The 20,691-nt window shown below is 46.9% G+C and overlaps 1 protein-coding gene across 7 annotated transcripts in view; it reads right to left on the bottom strand.

Moving 5' to 3' along the window:
• LOC130197282 (ADP-ribosylation factor-like protein 15) overlaps nucleotides 1-20,691 on the bottom strand; it is a 136,709-nt gene that overhangs the window by 60,151 nt on the left and 55,867 nt on the right. For all 7 annotated transcript variants that reach the window (XM_056419879.1, XM_056419876.1, XM_056419877.1 and 4 more), the window contains one exon: nucleotides 19,764-19,972. In XM_056419879.1, the coding sequence (XP_056275854.1) occupies nucleotides 19,764-19,972 (209 nt within the window). The remainder of the gene's footprint in view (nucleotides 1-19,763; nucleotides 19,973-20,691) is intronic.

Below are 20,691 nucleotides of genomic sequence, written 5' to 3'. Positions count from 1 at the left end.
TTATTGTAGTATAAATATGCATAGCGACTAATCGGGAAGGTATCATTCGGATTTTATCGACACCAGTACTCAACAAGGAATCAATACTGCTTATTGGTCACTGTAAGTTCCTTATTGGGTCCTTTTGATTAGTTTGTGTGAAAAGAAAGAATAAACACTGCTTTGTTATTCTTGTTGAAAAAAAAGTATTTCTTGAGCAGTGATCCAAAAAGTTTAAAAAAACAACACATTGGCAGATAAATGATTAGCGAAGCGATTTGCTTTCATGTATTAGCTCGTTCTTGATAGTCAAACTCCGTATGACATCACTAACGTTATCTGCAGAGGACGAGGACTGAGCATTTCTGCAGACTGATGTTCTGCTCGTTTGCCAGATGTTTTGATGGATTGCCCCGTTACGTGTGAGGGTTTTATTGCATCTGTGACAACGAGATTTATGAGCATCTACCGGAGTGAAATGTAAACTTACTTTTGATCTTTGTGTCCGCCCTGACGTGATGCGTGTCTCACGGTCTACTGAGCCCAAAACACTGTGTGTGTGTTACGTGGCTGTTCTGAAGTACCGTTAGCTGAACCGCTAAGTCTGGACCTCATCGATACTCATTTAGAAGGGTTGAAAAGCAGCTATTGCAACATCATATTTGCTATTGGCTGATTCCAATTAGCCTGTTGGATCACTTAAAGCCTGCCGAGGCAAATTCGTAATATGTGATATTGGGCTATATAAAATAAACTGTATTAAATTAAATTGCAAGAGCTAATCGTGGTAGCATAGACGCAATGATGCTCTAAATTCAACGGTGAGCTTGAAACGCGCTGCTTTTGCTAGCCAGTCGCTAAATGAGCAAAAACTAAACAAATCAATGCTTCGCAGAAAAAGAAAGCACCGGTAAATGAGGCGAGGAGGACTGACGCGACGGGGCCAATCTTTTAGCCCATCTCCCCTCTTTTTTTTCTTTTTCACTCGAGCCAAAACTCTGGGGTTCAGTTTTTCTCTTTCGGATCCACAGAGAGAGTCTGACTATGAGGAAGAGCCAAGCGGCAGTCAAAGTCCCTTTGTGGTTATCCGATAGGACGTCCGCTCTTAACGCCTAAATATAGCTATGGACAACCATCACAAACAGGGACGCTGATAATATCGACGAATCTACCACCGACATACCTTGATGATGGGGCGTTGGACAGAGACACACAATCGAGAGCAAGACCTTACCGTTGAAGCCAGAACGAGAAGACGACATGATCTGTCCGTTAATTCCTCACGAAGGACACGACAGCTCGATGAGACTTTGTTCAAGCACACCTACCAAGTAGAGCTACATACAAAAACCCAGAGGCCTGGATACAATTGGTGTGCCTGTAAAAGAGCCCCAGACGATGGGCATCGAGATAAGCAGGGGTGTGTGTGTGTGTCGTCCACACGTTCTCATTTGCAGCTTTGCGTTTCCTTGGCCCTCTCGCCTTCCCCTCCCCCTCCGCCGAGCGTAATCTCTGCGGCGACTCTGAGCCTCTGAGGTAACACCAGCCCCCGAGATCGGTATCTCCCCTCAAAACAAGAAGCCAGGAAGTGTTCCGTCTGTCATGATCACAGCTCACCCGGCGCTGTGGTTTTCCTCTTCACATCAAATCCATTCTCCACAGTTTCACTTCCCAGGGATCTTGTGCAAGTTTGTTTTTAAACCTTTCCAGCTGAGGACGGTAAAGGAGAGGGAGACCACAGCGTCTGTCTGTGTGTGTGTGTGGTGTGTGGTGCAGCTGGATTCCTGAGGGCGAGAAGCGAATTGACCACATAACACTGTGGCGTGTGTGGGAGTGTGACACGGCGAGGAAAGGGAGATTACGGCGGGAAAGGTTTTGTTGATGTAAAACAAGGCCGGTCGGATTTCGTTCGGCGTGGAAAACGAGCACATCTGCCCAGCTGCTCGTGGCGGCGTGTTGCAGCGAGACACCTCGTCTGACAACCACCCGGGCGCATCTGGAGGTCTCGCGGAGGAGAGACGAGGTAAAAGAGCGAGACTTAATCGTCCGGCCTGAATACCGGAGGCGTTCGGATGAACACGGCCCCGTCTCGTCTTCCTCATTCTTCCTGCCGCGGGGTTTCTTCTCCTCGCGATAGACATGCCGATGTATTTTTGCGATCCGCGTTGATAGCCTTGAAATAAAGAGCGCGCTAAAAACACAGACTCATCAATTGCAATGGGACGGAGCGGATTTTGAAAGAGAGGAAAACGAAGTGACCTTCATAAAGTGGACTACAAAACCGTGATCTATGCCAGCAACACATAAATCAAACAAACCAAAGGCTGAGAATGATTATTTTCTCTGAAGTCATTAGGCACAAAACAAAAGCTGTGTGCAGTACTGTAATCAAATCCAATGGACCACCTGAATCGTCCAGTTGCTCCAACCCTCGGCTGTTTTGGATGTTAATCAGCGGAAGAGATCTTAAACTAAAGACTGCTTGGGAAATCAGTCACAAACAATGACATCATCCGCAGTCTGCTGGAGGAACGAGTGCGTTCAACATTGTACGAAATGTTCTTGATCCCCAGTGCCTGATGGTCTTTTGCTCTGCAACAACAACGTTGGATTTGACTCACTGTTTACAGCTGTTTTTGTAACAACAATAACTCAATGTAATGGGAAAATCCTGTGGCCCAAACCCGGAGGCAACCTCCAGTGAAGCCGATGGAGAAGTGTCTTATAACGAGCATTCTTTCTGCTGGCCAGCAGGGGGCCAACTTTTATAGAGGTTTATGAGAAAATGACTACTTCTGTCTTGATTTATTCCCTCAGGAAAACATTATAAACATTAGTTTATGGTCTCAATCTCTAGTTTCAAGTCTTCTTCAATAAGCCATGATGCTCAGTGAGTAAATTATGGTTAATTTAGAGATCAGGGGATGCTTTAGGGCGGGCTTATTGTGATTGACAGGTCGCCGCTGCCAGCAGAGCTGTCCCCGGGGTCACTACGTCACTCTGCATTCCAAATATGGTCCAAAAATTAATTTCATTTCAAGATGGCGGCAGGAAGAATTGCAGAGCTTGAGGCTTCATAACGGAGGTCCACAAACCAAAGGGTGATGTCACAATGACTACCTCCACTTCTTATCCACGGTCTATGGTCCCAACAAGGTCAGGTCCATAATACAAAGTTACTTTCATAATAGTTTTCTTACATAACGCTGAAGTCTGGGCCACATGGTTCTATTTGCTTGACAGATTAAAATCGGCATGCGTTAGTCTGGACAGACGGACATGAATTAAAGCGTTTTGCGTGTTTTGCGTTCGTCAACGGCTGCTAAAAGATTATTGTTTTAGCTTAACCCTCCTATTACCTTTACATTTACTAACATATTTTACCCTCGGGGTCAATTTGACCCCAGCAATTAAAACCTCCAGAAAATTATTAGAATTAATATTGTTTCCAAAGTTTAAGTGTGAGGTACTTTATGTTTGTTTGTTGACTACCTAAATAGCCCTTTAAATATTTAAAAAAGTTGATATTTCTTATATGTTTGACAGTGAAAAACAGCCTGGGGTCAAATTGACCCCAAAGAACACCGACATTAAACATTGAATGGGGTCAAATTGACCATAAAGGTAACAGGAGGGTTAAGTATGCCTTTCTTCTTCTGGTGTTTTTTTGTAATTAATATAGCAGCAAACAACCATTTGTAATGTAAAAGGTATAGTGGAGTAATGTCGACCTGCGCTGATAATGAAGTCTTTGTCTGGTCTACCCATCTCATATAAAGCATTTAGTCTGTTTTTAAATACTCTGGACTGATAGATCCATAATAATGAATACAAACCGTGGATTTGAGAGGCTTTAAATCAAAGAATAGAATCATCACTATTGACTTTTGCACAACTAAATACACAACGCAGATAAAACAAATATATGTATATTCCCCACGGGCCATTGTCCCCATCACTGGTACGAACCGACGGTTTAGCGCACGGAGCGGCTCAATGGTGGCGTGGATGTGTGAAGTCTGGGCCGTCTCGTCACAACACTCCGCTTGAGCCCCGGAGACGCAGACGGCGTCATCCTCTTATTGTCATGGAGAGCAGCGCCTCGGGACACTGGAGGCCCAGAGCCGGGAGGAAAGTTAGTCTTAAATCTCCTTTCGCCGTTCGACCAGCTGGATACCCACAACCCGGACTTACTACTACTACTACTACTACTCTGTTTTGAAAGGAAGTAAAGAGCTGGGGGTGGGAGGAAGGAGTGCGTCCAAACAACATGATGCAGATCCGTCTATACCAGGAATTTGTCAATAAAAGCCCCGGTACAGAAGAGACATGTTTGTGCGAGACGGCTCGACCTCGAGTGAGCGTGGCCTACATAAACTTTGATGGCAAAATGTACTGATGTGTGAGCGTCTGTGCTGAAGCAGTCTGAAAAAAAAGAGCTTGTACAAAGTGTGCGTAGACTTGTGCATGTGCACACACGTAGCATCCACGCACCTTCCTGGCTGGCTCATTATACACCCCACCCCTTCCTCCCTCCTGTATCTCCGCCGTGTGGAAAACCACCCAACCGCCACTCCCCCACCCCACCCCCACCCCATCCTCCTCACTCGCTATATAGTTCCCGGTCAACAAAAAAAAAATCCTCGAGGAGGTCACACCCGAAAGATTAAAACCCTTCAAATGGGGTCATGGAGATCAATGATCAAACGTGGGGCCCCCAGTGACCCCCCCCCGACTCCTCCCACTTTATTTCAAGACCCCCGATAATAGAGACAAAAAGGCTGGCTGACTACTCCTCTCCACCGTGACCCCACCGTTCTCTGGCGGTGGCCTCACCTATGGTTTTTCCCCATCTCATATAAAGCATTTAGTCTGTTTTTAAATACTCTGGACTGATATATCCATAATAATGAATACAAACCGTGGATTTGAGAGGCTTTAAATCAAAGAATAGAATCATCACTATTGACTTTTGCACAACTAAATACACAACGCAGATAAAACAAATATATGTTTTATCTGTGATTACCTGGAGTTGTCTGATTTTCCCAGCTGCTCCTGAACGCATCATCTCACTCTTCCGGTAAGCTTTGGTTGCCAGCTCAACAGCGAGCATGACTTCTTCTTCTCTCCCTCCCGCTCCCTCTTGCTCAGTGTGTCTCATGTATAGTTATCCCCCTGCCTCCCTTAATGATAACGATACATGCAACAAGTGTAGTTTATTTGCTAGGTTGGAGGCAGGTCTAAGTGGGTTAGATGCACGGCTCCGCGCTATCGAAGCTCAGACAGCTATGCTAGTTAGCCCGCCCTCTCCCGTAGTCGGCGCGGAGCTACAGTCAGCTGTTAGCTGTTCCCGGCGGTAACCGTGCAGCGGATGGTTGGGTAACTGTTCGCGGGAGTCGTGAAGTCTACAGAAGCCCGCTGTGCACCAACCACTTCACGTTTGAACCAGTTTTCCTGCTCAGCGACACACCCGCTGAGGAACACACCCTGGTTATCGGGGCTCTATAGTCAGGAGCGTGAAAATAGCGGCCACGGACCACCGTCGTGTGCCTCCCGGGGCCAGGCGGGCGGCGGGAGTCTTGTTTGAAGCTGCTGGCTAAGGATAGCGGAGATACAGTCAGATTGTAATACACGCGGTGGTAATGACGCCGAGCCCGCCGCTGAACTCACTAAAATTAATGTGGAATCGGTGTGTGCTTATGCCAAGGCGTTGTCGGACACCGTAATTTTCTCTGGCCCTCTCCCAAATTTGCAGACAGACGAATTGTATAGCGAATGTCGTCTTTCAACCGCTGGCTGTCGAGGTGGTGCCCAGCGAATAATGTGGGCTCGTAGACAACTGGAAGACTTTCTGGGAAAACCTGATCTGATGAGGAGAGACGGCATTCATCCCACGTTGGACGGAGGCGTCTCATTTCTGCGAATATGACCAAGTTGATCACGGACTTAATCTATGACAACCCAGGGTTCAGATCAGGAACCGGGAGCAGAGTTGTAGTTTAACACCCTTCTCTGCTCTTCCATTCGAGCAGTTACCCACCCTTGACTTTAGAGTAGAGACTGTGTCTGTCCCAGCCACTTCAATTAAATAAATCAAAAGTAAGCAGAAGAGAGTCGTACACAATAACCTTATACAAGTTAACACAATTATTTCAGCAGTGCAACAAAATAGGTCTATTAAATGTGGTCTCCTAAATATTCGATCTCTGTCATCTAAAGCTGTGTTACTGAATGATTTAATATCAGATAATCACATTGATTTATGTTGCCTAACTGAAACCTGGCTGAGCCATGAAGAATATGTCTGCCTGAATGAATCGACTCCTCCAAGTCATATTAATACTCACATTCCTCGAGGCACCGGTCGAGGAGGTGGAGTAGCAGCCATCTTTGAATCGAGCCTATTAATTAATCCTCAACCAAAATTACACTACACCTCATTTGAAAGCCTTGTTCTTAGTCTTTCACATCCAACCTGGAAAACACTACAGCCAATTCAATTTGTGATTCTGTACGGGCCACCAGGTCCATATTCAGAGTTTATATCTGAATTCTCAGAATTTATATCAAGTTTGGTTCTTAAAACCGATAAAGTTATTATTGTTGGAGATTTTAATATCCATGTGGATGTTGATAATGATTGCCTTAGTGCTGCATTCATCTCCTTGTTGGACTCGATTGGCTTCTGTCAGAGAGTACAGAAACCCACTCACAGCTTTGGCCACGCTTGATCTTGTTCTTACTTATGGCGTTGACATTGAGCATTTGAACGTCTTCCCACAGAATCCTCTTCTGTCAGACCACAACCTCATAACTTTTGAATTTATACTACGGGTGTACTCCGTTAGTCAAAAGTTTCTACACTAGATGTCTAACTGATAGTGCTGTAGCTAAATTTAAAGCGATTCCTTCTGTATTTGATTCGATACCACGTCTCAATATAACAGAGGACTCCTGGTCTAACTTTAGTCCGTCCCAGATTGATCATCTTGTTGACAGTGCCATAGGCTCTCTGAGAATGACACTGGACTCGATAGCCCTCTGAAGAAGAAGACAGTGAGGAAGGAGGTTTGCTCCTGGTATAACCCTCAGACCCGCAAACTGAAGCAAGCGTCACGAAAGCTTGAGCATATGGCGTTCAACTAATCTCGAAGAATCCCGCTTAGTTTGGCGAGATAGTCTTAAAACATATAAGAAGGCCCTCCGTAATGCCAGAGCAGCCTATTACTCATCAATAATAGAAAAAAATAAAACAACCCCAGGTTTCTCTTCAGCACTGTAGCCAGGCTGACAGAGAGTCACAGCTCTGTGGAGCCGAGCATTCCTATAAACCTTAGTGGTAATGACTTTATGAACTTCTTTAATGAAAAGATTTTAACTATTAGGGACAAGATTAATAATCTCTTGCCCATAACCAGTGCCAATCTGTCCTCAAGTGGAATGGCCTTGGAAACCGCTGTATGCCCTGGTGTATATTTGGAGGGTTTTCCTCCTATCAACCGTGACCAATTATTTTCAACGGTTTCTACTTGAACACGTCTACCTGTCTCTTGGACCCCATCCCGACGAGGCTGCTTAAAGGCGTTTTGCCTTTAATTGGCGGCTCTCTATTAGATATTATCAATGTGTCTCTGCTAACAGGCCACGTACCACACTCCTTCAAGGTGGCTGTTATTAAACCTCTCCTGAAGAAGCCCACTCTGGATCCAGAGGTATTGGCTAACTACAGACCGATCTCTAACCTCCCTTCCTCTCCAAGATCCTTGAGAAAGTGGTCGCAAATCAGTTGTGCGACTTTCTACATCATAATAGTTTATTTGAGAAATTTCAATCAGGATTTAGAAAACACCACAGCACCGAGACGGCACTGGTGAAAATTACAAATGACCTCTTAATGGCAGCAGATAAAGGACTCCTCTCTGTCCTGGTCTTGTTAGACCTTAGTGCTGCATTCGACACCATTGACCATGACATCCTGTTACAGAGACTGGAGCAGTCGATTGGCATTTCAGGCACGGCACTAATTTGGTTTAAATCCTATTTATCAGATCGATCTCAGTTTGTATTGGTAAACGATGACGCCTGATAACCACCAACGTTAATCACGGAGTTCCACAAGGTTCTGTGCTTGGACCAATTTTATTTACCTTATACATGCTTCCTTTGGGCAATATTATCAGGAAACACTCCATAAACTTTCATTGTTATGCAGATGACACTCAACTATATTTATCGATAAAACCAGAGGAGAGCAACCAACTCTGTAAAATTCAAGCATGTCTTAAAGACATAAAAACATGGATGACCTGCAACTTCTTGATGTTAAACTCAGACAAAACCGAAGTAATTTTAATCGGGTGAGCACCTCAGAGATCAATTATCTGGTGATGTGGATTCTGTAGACGGCATTGCCCTGGCATCCAACACCACTGTAAAGAATCTTGGCGTTATCTTTGATCGGGACTTGTCCTTTAACTCCCACGTAAAGCAAATCTCAAGGACTGCATTCTTTCATCTACGTAATATTTCAAAAATCAGGCACATCTTGTCTCAAAAGATGCAGAAAAATTGGTTCACGTTCGTTACTTGAGACTGGATTACTGCAACTCCTTATTAGCAGGCTGCTCTAATAAATCTCTTAGGTCCCTCAGTTGATCCAGAATGCTGCAGCTCGTGTTCTCACTAAAACTAAGAAAAGAGATCACATCACTCCTGCACTAGCTGCTCTGCACTGGCTCCCAGTAAAATCAAGAATCACTTTTAAAATTCTTCTCTTAACCTACAAAGCCTTGATTGGTGATGCTCCATCATATCTTAAGGAGCTTGTCGTACCATATTGCCCCACTAGAGAGCTACGCTCACTAAATGCGGGACTACTTGTAGTTCCTAGAGTCTTAAAAAGTAGAATGGGAGCCAGAGCCTTTAGTTATCAAGCTCCTCTTTTATGGAACCAGCTTCCAATTTCAGTCCGGAGGCAGACACAGTCACCTCGTTTAAGAGTAGACTTAAGACCTTCCTCTTTGACAGAGCTTATAGTTAGGGCTGAATCAGGTTTGCCCTGGTCCAGCCCCTTGATATGCTGCTATAGGCTTTTAGCTGCCGGAGGACCGTTTAGGATGCACTGTGTTCCTATCTACTCTTGTTTCTCTCCTTAAGGATGAATTTTCATCTCTCAATCACACGTTACTAACTCTGCTTTCTCCCGGAAGTCCTTTTGACTTTCGTCTCATGGGGTCATCGGACCCTATGAGGCGGCATAGATCTATCTGCCTGATGGATCGTCTGGGTCGTGGAATTCCTGCTCATGACTACGCCACTGTCCTGTTGAGACTCCGCCCACCTCCTCCCCACCGCCATCTGCCTGATGGATCGTGGAGGTCTCCATCGTGGAATATGCCTACTATGAACTATTCATACACTCTGTCATATTCATTGAATGTATTTTAACTCTAAATCTGTCCTTCTGTACACATTACATCTATTGCATCTGTCCATCCTAGGAGAGGGATCCTCCTCTGTTGCTCTCCTCCAGGTTTCTTCCTTTTTCCCCTGAAGGGTTATTTGGGAGTTTTTCCTGGTCCGATGTGAGGTTTTGGGGCAGGGATGTCTATGTGTACAGATTGTAAAGCACTCCGAGACAAATTTGTAATTTGTGAAATTGGGCTATACAAATAAACTGAATTGAATTGAATGTGTATTCCCCACGGGCCATTGTCCCCATCACTGGTACGAACCGACGGTTTAGCGCACGGAGCGGCTCAATGGTGGCGTGGATGTGTGAAGTCTGGGCCGTCTCGTCACAACACTCCGCTTGAGCCCCGGAGACGCAGACGGCGTCATCCTCTTATTGTCATGGAGAGCAGCGCCTCGGGACACTGGAGGCCCAGAGCCGGGAGGAAAGTTAGTCTTAAATCTCCTTTCGCCGTTCGACCAGCTGGATACCCACAACCCGGACTTACTACTACTACTACTACTACTCTGTTTTGAAAGGAAGTAAAGAGCTGGGGGTGGGAGGAAGGAGTGCGTCCAAACAACATGATGCAGATCCGTCTATACCAGGAATTTGTCAATAAAAGCCCCGGTACAGAAGAGACATGTTTGTGCGAGACGGCTCGACCTCGAGTGAGCGTGGCCTACATAAACTTTGATGGCAAAATGTACTGATGTGTGAGCGTCTGTGCTGAAGCAGTCTGAAAAAAAAGAGCTTGTACAAAGTGTGCGTAGACTTGTGCATGTGCACACACGTAGCATCCACGCACCTTCCTGGCTGGCTCATTATACACCCCACCCCCCTTCCTCCCCTCCTGTATCTCCGCTCGTGTGGAAAAAAACCACCCAACCGCCACTCCCCCCAACCCCATCCTCCTCACTCGCTATATAGTTCCCGGTCAACAAAAAAAAAATCCTCGAGGAGGTCACACCCGAAAGATTAAAACCCTTCAAATGGGGTCATGGAGATCAATGATCAAACGTGGGGCCCCCAGTGACCCCCCCCCGACTCCTCCCACTTTATTTCAAGACCCCCGATAATAGAGACAAAAAGGCTGGCTGACTACTCCTCTCCACCGTGACCCCACCGTTCTCTGGCGGTGGCCTCACCTATGGCTTGTCACTGGCCAATCGGGACGTCTCCATTAAAAAGGTGTGGAGATGGTTAAATCAACCAATGGCATGGGTGAAAAGAACAGGGGTCCGGCTATAGAATAAAATGTGTTTATTTTAATACGCGTCATTAAAATGTGTGATATTGGCGAAGAGCATAAATCAAAAAGTGGCTAAAGAGGCATGTAGAAGTACAAACCTTCACGCGATGGGTCCGTTAATAACAACTTGTCAAAAACGTGCCGTCACACGGTGATCTATCCCCCGCTGCCGTGCAAGTGCTCTTTGATTTCCATTGTGAAGGGAAAGGGCGACGCATGCATCGGTCGATTGAGACCGCTCGCACTCGATCGGTTGTGGGTTTTCCATCACCGAGCGAGCCGCATTCCTGCGGGCCACAGGAGAACAGAAACTGGCGGCTGGAGTAACACAAAATAAGAGAACAGCACTCGGCTGTGGGGTTTGGCGTTGGCTGTTCCCTTCCAGAAGAAACATGCCTTCCAGTGAGTGGGGCTACACGTTTTCACACGCTGGAGCAGTCGTTTAAAGAAAAAAAACGAGAATACTTTCATCGGGTGAGGGGGGGGGGGGTGTATAAAATGTGAGGAAAGAGAAAAGGGGACACGAGGTTTTCAAAGACTTGCCCTGTGGGTGCATCTCTTACACTAAGCCGTGCGTACAGTTCGAAAACAAGCTGCAGGAGTTGTACCGTTAGGCATCAAGTGATGGATTCTTCCCCCCCAGAAAGTTCGAGAGTCAAGCAACGATTACAGTTAATATCCAGTATTTCACCACAATGTTCTGGGAGGAGTTGTGTGTCGGGCTCGGGGGGGTAAGCGTGACTTTGGAAATGAATGAATGCCAACCAAAAAATTTAATGACAAAAAAAGCAAGAAAAAGGTGTCGACGTGTATCGAGTGGTCTCTTCCTCGGCCGCACACGCAGAATATAGCTTGACGCTCCGAAGCCGACCGCATGGGAGAGGGATCCAGGCAGCGGCTGCCGTCGTCAGGGAAACGCAAAGAAAAGTAGGAAAAAAATGAGGGTTTCTCAGTCGCGGTGAGGAAGGTCTGTGGGGAGGCCGGGCGGCAGAACCCGACCTCTGTGGGGCTCTTTGACCCGCCGCAGAAAATAAGCTTGTTTCACGAGGAGATGTTCTCATCAACCACGTGTGTGTGTGTGTGTGTGTGTGGGAAAATGACGCCTTCTAAGATCAAAACAATGTCTGCGTCAACGCGCCCGCGTGTGCCCGTCTGTCATCAGTGTGCCGCGCGTTGACAGAGACAAACGATCGCTGGCGGAGGGCGGGGGAGGAGGGGAGGAAACAAGGTAGTTTCCTTTTTTTTAAAGCGGAAAACGAGAAGACCTGAGAGTCGTCTGTTTTCCGAGGCGAGACTTTGCGCGTCGAGGCCTGCTCGACTCTCCCTCTCGCCTGGCGGCGCGCCGGAGGAGGTCGCCCCCGTGTGTGTGAGCGCGTGACGCCGCTCGCTCTGTGCGACGGGACTTTTGTCGCGGTGCGTGAAGCGGCGTCACGTTGGGCTCTCGGCACACTGGAAACAGATGTGCTTCAAATTCATACCAGGCACCGGTTTCACCCTCGCAATGGAACTGAGGCGGAGCAGGGACTGGAGTGACTCGGGGGGGGTTTGAGAAAGAGTGTGTGTGTGTGTGTCGGATTGGGTGTGAAAGAGAGCATGAGACGGTGCTTTTCCTCTTCAGTCATTCGGGGACTCTGACCGCTTCGGTCTTCTGCCATCCGATCACGGCCACGCCCGTCTCCATCCAACCCCCCTCCTCTTCTCTCCGCGAGTCACTCCAGGGCTCTATTGTGTTTTTTTGGAGGGGGGGTATTCTTCATCAGTTTAAATCTGGCTTCCGTCTCTTCCTCAGATAACACAAACGCCTCTACCTCTGCCCGCTGACGCCGACGGGCGACTTCTTAAAACAAGATCTCCTCGCCGACGCAGTCCATTAGGCCCATCCATCCAAACAGACCTGCTTTGTTGAGGTGTTATATCAACAGGGGTGGTGGGGGGGGGAGACCTCCCATTCGCTCCTCCCCCCCGGCTTCCTTGGGCCCCCCAACGGCAGGAGATTGATGTCAATGAGGAATTTTGTCCCACATTTCCTCCCCTGCCCTCCTCCAGACCCGCCCTGCCCCTGGAAAACACTCGCAGCAGCACACAGAGGGCCCCAGTGAGGCGCTCGCCAGGCCCGCTGAGCCGCCGCGTACCACCTTCTCTCACCCAGTCACAAACGTGACACCGTAAACAAGGAGTGACCCGCGCGTGTGTGTGTGTGTTAAGGAAACGGGCGGCCTTGTTCTGCCAACAGAGCGGTTGCTGTGAGAAGGCGACCAGCGTGGGGACGTCATTTGTGTACCGTGTCATCGCCGGAGGGAGCCGCCAATAGAACTCAGACCTACTGAATGCGGACTCCATCGAAGGGGACGGGGACAGGGGGGGGGGGGGACGCAAGAACCTGGGATCGAGCTGCCTTTTTGGGGGGATATGCAGAGTTCAGATGGAGAAAAGTCCAATAAAAACTCTGGTACTGGTTACATTTCTGCAGGCTCTAATCGGATTTTTCTTCTTTCTTTTTGTTGTTGCAGTACAGATCAGGCACTCGGCGATGGGCACGACGGCTCTCTCTGCATGGTTGTGACATTAGAAGCCACAAAACGGTTGTAGGATGTGTGCTTTCGGATTTACAAAACGGCATATATATTTATCAAATGAATTGAAAATTGAATAGAAAATAGTCGACATTGACAAGGTTAGAAATAATGATTAATATTTGAAGTATTAATTTTGTTCTTCAAACTTCAAGCTCAAAGGAAGGCCAGTTGTATAGCTTATTTCACCAGCATAACTGTTTTCAGCTGTGCTAACATAATTGCACAAGGGTTTTCTAATCAGATATTAGTCTTCTAAGGCGAATAGCAAACACAATGTACCATTAGAACACTGGAGTGATAGATGATGGAAATGGGCCTCTATACACCTATGGAGATATTTCATTAGAAACCAGACGTTTCCACCTAGAATAGTCATTTACCACATTAACAATGTATAGTGTGTATTTTTGATTAATGTTATCTTGATTGAAAAAACAGTGCTTTTCTTTGAAAAATAAAGACATTTCTAAGTGACCCCAAACTTTTGAACAGTAGTGTATATATACGGCGTCTTATAAGAGACCTTTAAAGGATACATGTGCGTGTGAGATCATTCAGGAAACGGGGCCGGGCCGGTGCGACTGATTGGTGTTTTCTGGTGTGGACGTGGCAGCTGGGACAGAACAGGCGGCATCTGCCCCGTCACGCTAAATTCCTGAGACTTAAAAAAAATATATTAAAAAAACGTGTTTCTGGTATCAGAAAAAAATAAAAGCATCTCTCATCTGCTCCGTTATTACATTTTAATTTGTTTTAAAATGCGGAGAATACGCGGTAAATATACACACCCGTTAGCCCTCAGCTGTGCAACACACTCATCGGAGAGGTCATTCACAGAGGAGGCACGCGTCTTCCAGATAACCTAAATAACGCGTGTGTGCGTGATGAGTGTAGCTGCAGCTGGACACGCTGTGCATAATCCCGACACTCTCACGAGTTCACTCAGAGGTCTCGCCACGATGTTTCCGACGAGCCGAAAGGACGATTTATTAAAAAAAAATTGAGGGACTAGGAAGTGGCATATCTTTAATTGTGCTTCTATCTCCGGCCCGAGGAGACGCACTGCACTTATACCAGACCACGGGGGCGAAGAGTGGTTCGCCACCTGTTTCTGACATGTACCGTGGTACTTTTAGCGAAAACTTTCATTTAATATTAAGCAACTGGGCCCCAACGGTAGAGCATTTTGACAACCGTCATCAATAAGTAATGCAAAGACATAAATATTCCCAAACTTCCCTGGAGAAGTTTGGGAACAGGCGACCACGGACACCACGAGAAATGACCGAAGCGAGCGACGGTTTCTTACACATATACACCGTAGTACACGAATAGAACTAGAATGGGCACTCGGTAGAGCGCATACCTTCGCATATCACAAGATTGGGCATTGAATTAGGAACATTTTGGCATTAGTTGCATGCCAATTGGACAAAAATGTATCGTGCTATAGTAAAAAAAGAGTTTGACCTTTCCATGACCTTGACCTTTGACCCGATTGATCCCAAAATCGAATCAAATGGTCCCCGGATAATAACCAATCATCCCACCAAATTTCATGCGATTCAAGAACATTTTGACCTGTTCATGACCTTTGACCTTGACCTTTGACCCGATCGATCCCAAAATCTAATCAACTGGTCCCCGGATAATAAACAATCATCCCACCAAATTTCATGCGATTCGGTTCAATACTTTTTGAGTTCTGCGAAAGATTTTGACTTGTTCATGACCTTTGACCTTTGACCCGATCAATCCCAAAATCTCATCAACTGGTCCCCGGATAATAAACAATCATCCCACCAAATTTCATGCGATTCGGTTCAATACTTTTTGAGTTTTGCGAATAACACTCATACAAATAAATAAATAAATAAATACACGGCGATCAAAACATAACCTTCCGGCATTTTCAATGCGAAGGTAATAATGGGGTTTGCCATTTTGACGAATACCGTACGAAGAGGGAAAATAAATAAGATAAAGCTTGGAAATGTTCATGTTTTACCATAAGGTGCTACTGGCACAGATGTGTGGATGCATATACCAATAAGCTGAGGATCTAAAAAAAATAAAATAATAATAATTTATTTGGCATCCTGGTCTAAATAACACGGAGAATATTGCGTTCTTCATATTCATTTGCGAGATGCGGCGTCTTGCAACCGAGCTGAAAGCTCCTCTGAGTGAAGTGGAAGCGACCGCTGGGGAACCCGGGGCGAACTGAAAATAAACTCCCGCACGAGACCCCTGCGGATGTCGAGCAAATGTTTGCTTGACGTGTGGAGGCTTTTCCCAGTCGCACTCCCCGGCGGTTGAGTGGCGCGACTTGTTTCCGCTCTTTAAAAAAAAAAAAAAAAATCTCTATATTTTTTTAAACACCCGATATTACCTGGAGCCGATAATCCGAAGGCGGCGAGGGTTCTCGAGGCGATGGCTTACAGCGCGGCGAAAGAAGCGGCACCGTTTTGGGAGACGAGGCGGAGTCTGCGACTTCTTTCGGATGTCGGTCTGAACGTCGTGTGGTCTTAGCAGACGTTGCTCGTGAGTCACGGAACACTGAGCCCTCCGTCAATGACACCGCCATGAGTCAGATGATAATATGCACACGCCGGCATGGTAACGCTCCTTAATGACCGTGTAATTTGAAACACACACAAAGAATCTACGAAAAACCACGCCAAGTCGGAGCATCATCGCTCTTGTCCCCGCCAGTAAACCAAGAGGCTGGGTCACTGTGCTCCATCAGAGCGTCCGTGGAGTGAAATGAATGAATGCAGGATGTTGGTCACAACTCACAGCATTTATTTTTAAAAGCCCCGTGTTGAGACCCCTAATCAGCCACGTAACACACAGGATGTTTGATTGTCGTTGTTCCCCCTGTCTTTGGAAGACCATGCAAATTAGCTGCATTATAACAGGGGTCAAAGTGAATAAATACAATCACCACGTGTGGATTTCTCTCGATGTGAGAAAGAGTGCGGCGCTGCACACGAATGCAAAAATAGCGACGCGGACGACGCGCGAGCATCCACATTCCCAGTACGTCATCCGGGGACCGCCCCGATCCGTTTACGTAAGCCAATCGTTACGAACCGGAATGAACCGGAATGACCCCTCCAGACGCGCCGCCAGAAACCAAAGGTTCGGCCACACGTGTGATCGGTGTTTGCAAACAATTCAGGCGAGGTGACCGATGCAACCGCGGGTTAAATGTGGCAGAGGACACGCAACGCTATCGAACCTGTGGCGAGTGTGTGTGTGTGTGTGTGTGTGTGTGTGCCGCTCACGGACCTGACCCATCGGCAGCGTTATGAGGACCAAGAAACGCAGATGGTCCTCTCTGCATCCATCTTTGTTATCCTTCAGAAACATTAAATAGGCCTCTGCATATGATGCACGTGTGTGTGTGTGTGTGTGTGTATATTTGTGTGCGTAGGAAAGTGAGGTTCCAGGTTTTTGAAACATGAGCGAGCACAGGGCGATGCTATCCATAACATCCTACTCCAAGAGGCTCCTGCAGTGAGGGAGGTAGAGTGAGGCAAGCTAAGAGGAGGGGAGGAGAGAAAGAGGGAGAGAGAGAGAGAGAGAGAGAGAGAGAGAGGTGGGACAGACTACCCTAGTTATGCTGTATTTCATTCCTGCCTCCACCAGCGGTGATTAAATCCGTCCTGCGGGGAGGTGGTGACATGACCTACTACTTCATGACTACTACGTGACATTTCTACTATATTCTAACTATTATGTCCTGTCTGTTGGCGGAGTGGCAAAAGAGAGACAAAAGAGAGAAATAAAGGAAGACGACTAGAGCAAATGATGTGTAACCAGACGCCTCACGTCGCTTCCTACTCAGTCAACACACAGAAGGGATGAATATTTAAAAAATGCATGGAACTCGAGTGAGAATTTTACTCTGAGCTCATATGTTTCTTTAAATAATCCAGTATCTGACTGAAATTAGAGCCATGCTTGATTGATACTTCAATGAGGAAAAGCACTCTGTGTTCCAGAGTCCGAAGGCTGATTCATGGCCCGTTTACCGGCAACGATAAAAAGCAACATCTTGGAAGCACATGCTAGGCGTGTTTTCTAATGAATGTCGAAGTCCTACAACAACAATTGAAAATAAATATAAATTACTACATTTTGGAGACAGCCTGATCCAAGTCATTGTGACCGGGGGCATCTTAGTCCCCCAGCATTGGTTTTGCCCCGGGGTCTCAGAAAGGAATTAAGATCTCAAGCCTAACTTTCAATTCAACGGAGCAGCAGTTATATCAAAGCTCATTCTGCATGTTCAGAGCAATGCATTTCTGTCACTTGCGTCACTTCCCCGGCATCTTTATTCTTATATGAATCATCCTGTATCCACAGTTCAGTCGGTGGAAGCCTCCTTTCTAGTCCCTTGGATGAGTAGTGCGACACCTGATCGCTCCGAAAAAGATTCCGCATCCGAACGCCAAATCGGTCGGACACGGGACGCAAGCTTTGTGTCTGAAGCAGTTTGTGTAATATTGACCAATTACATTCTTTGGTTGCATGCAGCTAGACGAACGGTCGTGTGGAGATCAAATGCTGCAACGCAATCTCGGAAAAACCCACCGTCTATCGTCCGACGACGATTTAGTTTTTCATTCGCTAAAAGTTTGCTTGTTAACTGACGACTTGAGAAAGGATCTGGTCGCACAAGTCGTCTCTCAACTCTTGTGTGTCGTGTCCTAATAGACAGAAGCAGGACGTCTTAGTGCGGGACATCCAGCGGCGACACCACCAGGAGTGGACCCCATGTAACAGTTTAGCTCCACGCCTTCCCTTTTGTAATAGTTGTTTTCATCCTGTCACACCATCTCGTCAATCCAACTCCCCTCACCTGCCTCTGATCACTCCCTCGTTAGTCCCTCATTCCCTTCACCTGGTCCTCACGCCCTTCTCACCTGCAGCCCATCCCCTCATTAGTCCCTCACTATTTAGCTCCCTCACTTCCACTTGTCCTCTGCCAGATTGTCTTGTGTTTTAGTGCCAAGTTCTCCAGCGTTATTAGTGTATATTCGTGACCTGCCTGTTCTGACCCTGCCTGCCTGCCCTGAACTCAGATTCTCTGCCCCGCCCCTTTTTGGACTTGTTTGCTTCTTCGACTGATCTCCCGGTTTTGACCAGCCTGTTTCCAACCAAAGACAGTATTCTTTGTTTCTCCTGTCTGAGTCGTGCTTTTGGGTCCACTCTAATAGCGCTGTGACACCCCAGAAATATAGCCCGTTGCTCCCAGGGCCTTATCGTCTGAAGGCTGGTAACCGACGCCAACTGAGATTGTGCGAAACCCCACTAACTGAAGCACGCTATGTCGCAACACTGAAGAGGCGCATCAAGCAACACAGTCCAACCACATTAAGAGCCTTTCGAATCACACATCCCTGGAACGTCGCCCCGGGGAGTTTTCTGATCATCTGTAACTTTTGGAAAAAAAGATAAAACTGGCAAACTTTGCCTCCTTCAGAGTGTCGAGTTCAAAAGTTGTTCAAGTGTTCTTTCCACACCGTTCCGTAATATCCTCCCAGTTGAGTCCTACTCCCCTACGGAGAAGTCCCTACTCCTCGGACGGATTGGCAAAACCGTGTGGAGGCAAACCAGAAGTCTGTCTTCCTGAATTCCTCACACTCCATCCAAGTTGTTGCTTCTCCAACTAAAGAAGCTTCAATCGCTCTGGATTCCACATTATTATCATTCATGAACTTAAAAGCCTTCCTTTTCAACAGTGGGTTCCACTAGCAGGTAATCAGGACTCCTAAGACAGGCACCCAAGACCTTCAGGCCACAACTCTTGGGTATCATCAACTTCCAACAATAATGTGAAAATAAGCCTTGCAGAGAGGAGAGGTGCAATATTTCACATCTCAGACACTTTTAATAGCCATGGGTCAGCAGGCCGTGGAGTCCGCCTTGGCCCGTCATCCACTCTGCAACGCACTACATTCCTACACCTAACATTTGAATGGGAAAACCCAGGAGCAAAGGGTACAGGCCAACCACGAGGGACTAAGCTGTAAACGCCTGGCTGCAGAAAGAGGCCTTGGTTTCACTATTCCAGGAGAGGTTTCTCTTTTCACAAAACACAAACGTATAGAGATATTCTGTTCCTTTTTAGTTGTTTCTCCAACAACATTGCTCCCAGGTTCACTCACAACCCTCCCATGCCACCACCACCACCACCACCACTACTACTACTACTACTAGTAACTAGTGAAGTCTGTCATGAAATGATGTGACTGACGCAATTCAGACCTCTGAAACCACCCATGTTGGCTCTTTAACAGTCATAACAGACCCATTGTATATTTATAAAAAGAGCCATCCATGTATAAATGCAGGGTGTGTGCGTATGTCAATGTACAACGTTCATAAATATTTCTCTTATCAAGGCCGAATTTGCCGCAACCGTTTGTGGAAGAATGAAAGTTAATTGCATTTAGAGGGGCACAGGATGGAATTGATTAGCGTAGGTTACCTGGCTTGGCGTCCGTGCCGCAGGCTTGTCCTGGTGGTTGGCGAGGATGAGGAAAGGCAGTGTGCACAGCTGCGGATGCTGCAGAGCCGAGTGGAGCTCGTTGCGGGCGGCCTCGAGGTCCTCATCCGACGAGGCGCTGTCCAACACGAAGACGACGCCCTGCGACCCCTGGTAGTAACGACTCCAATACTTCTTGATGTTGTCCGCTCCTGTCGGCAAATAGGACGTTACCGTCGGCATGCGGAAAATGATATGACAAACGATACAAAATCTCATAATTATCAGTTTGTAAATAGACTTTCCCCAAGACAAGAAAACATGTCCATTTAATACATCATTTGGATTGTAGGAGACCTCTTTGAGAATAAAGTATTAAAAGAATTGCGGTGTTCCCACCGAACGGCGAGCCAGTATTCGACATAATGATGAGAGAACTGCGTGACGATGCAGATTTGTAAAAGTCTTAATTCATGCTTTGCTGCCGGCGGTAAGAACAACTTCAAAAATGGTAGTTTTCTGAATGGCGGAACCGATCGGCGCCAGGCCACGCCAACGATGCATCCGCTTCACCAGCCGATCCCCAAACTCGTGGGCGGCGTGAGTTCACAGTGAACACCACGTGGTTCCTTTTGGTGTGCGAGAAACATCTGCTCGCACAAGGGTTCGGTTGACAACATCTGTATTAGTGAGTGGGAGTAACTCGTGGAGGAGACCTCCGTGCCCACAGAACGAGTCGGTCCACTTTGCTACCACCTCCCTTTGCCAGCCCCTCCTTACTTTGGTCTACAGGTTGTGGCCAAATCCCACCTGCTTCGTGGGATCAGTATAGACGCTGACCCTTAACCACAAAACCATTTCCCACCTGAAGGGAAAACACAGCCCTGCGATTAGAAGAGCTTAGTGGGGTCAGTTCACTGCTTAGGACTTC

Source organism: Pseudoliparis swirei, chromosome 7 (genome assembly GCF_029220125.1).
Source record: "Pseudoliparis swirei isolate HS2019 ecotype Mariana Trench chromosome 7, NWPU_hadal_v1, whole genome shotgun sequence".
Classification (NCBI taxonomy): domain Eukaryota; kingdom Metazoa; phylum Chordata; class Actinopteri; order Perciformes; family Liparidae; genus Pseudoliparis; species Pseudoliparis swirei.
This window is presented reverse-complemented; position numbering and strand designations above follow the sequence as displayed.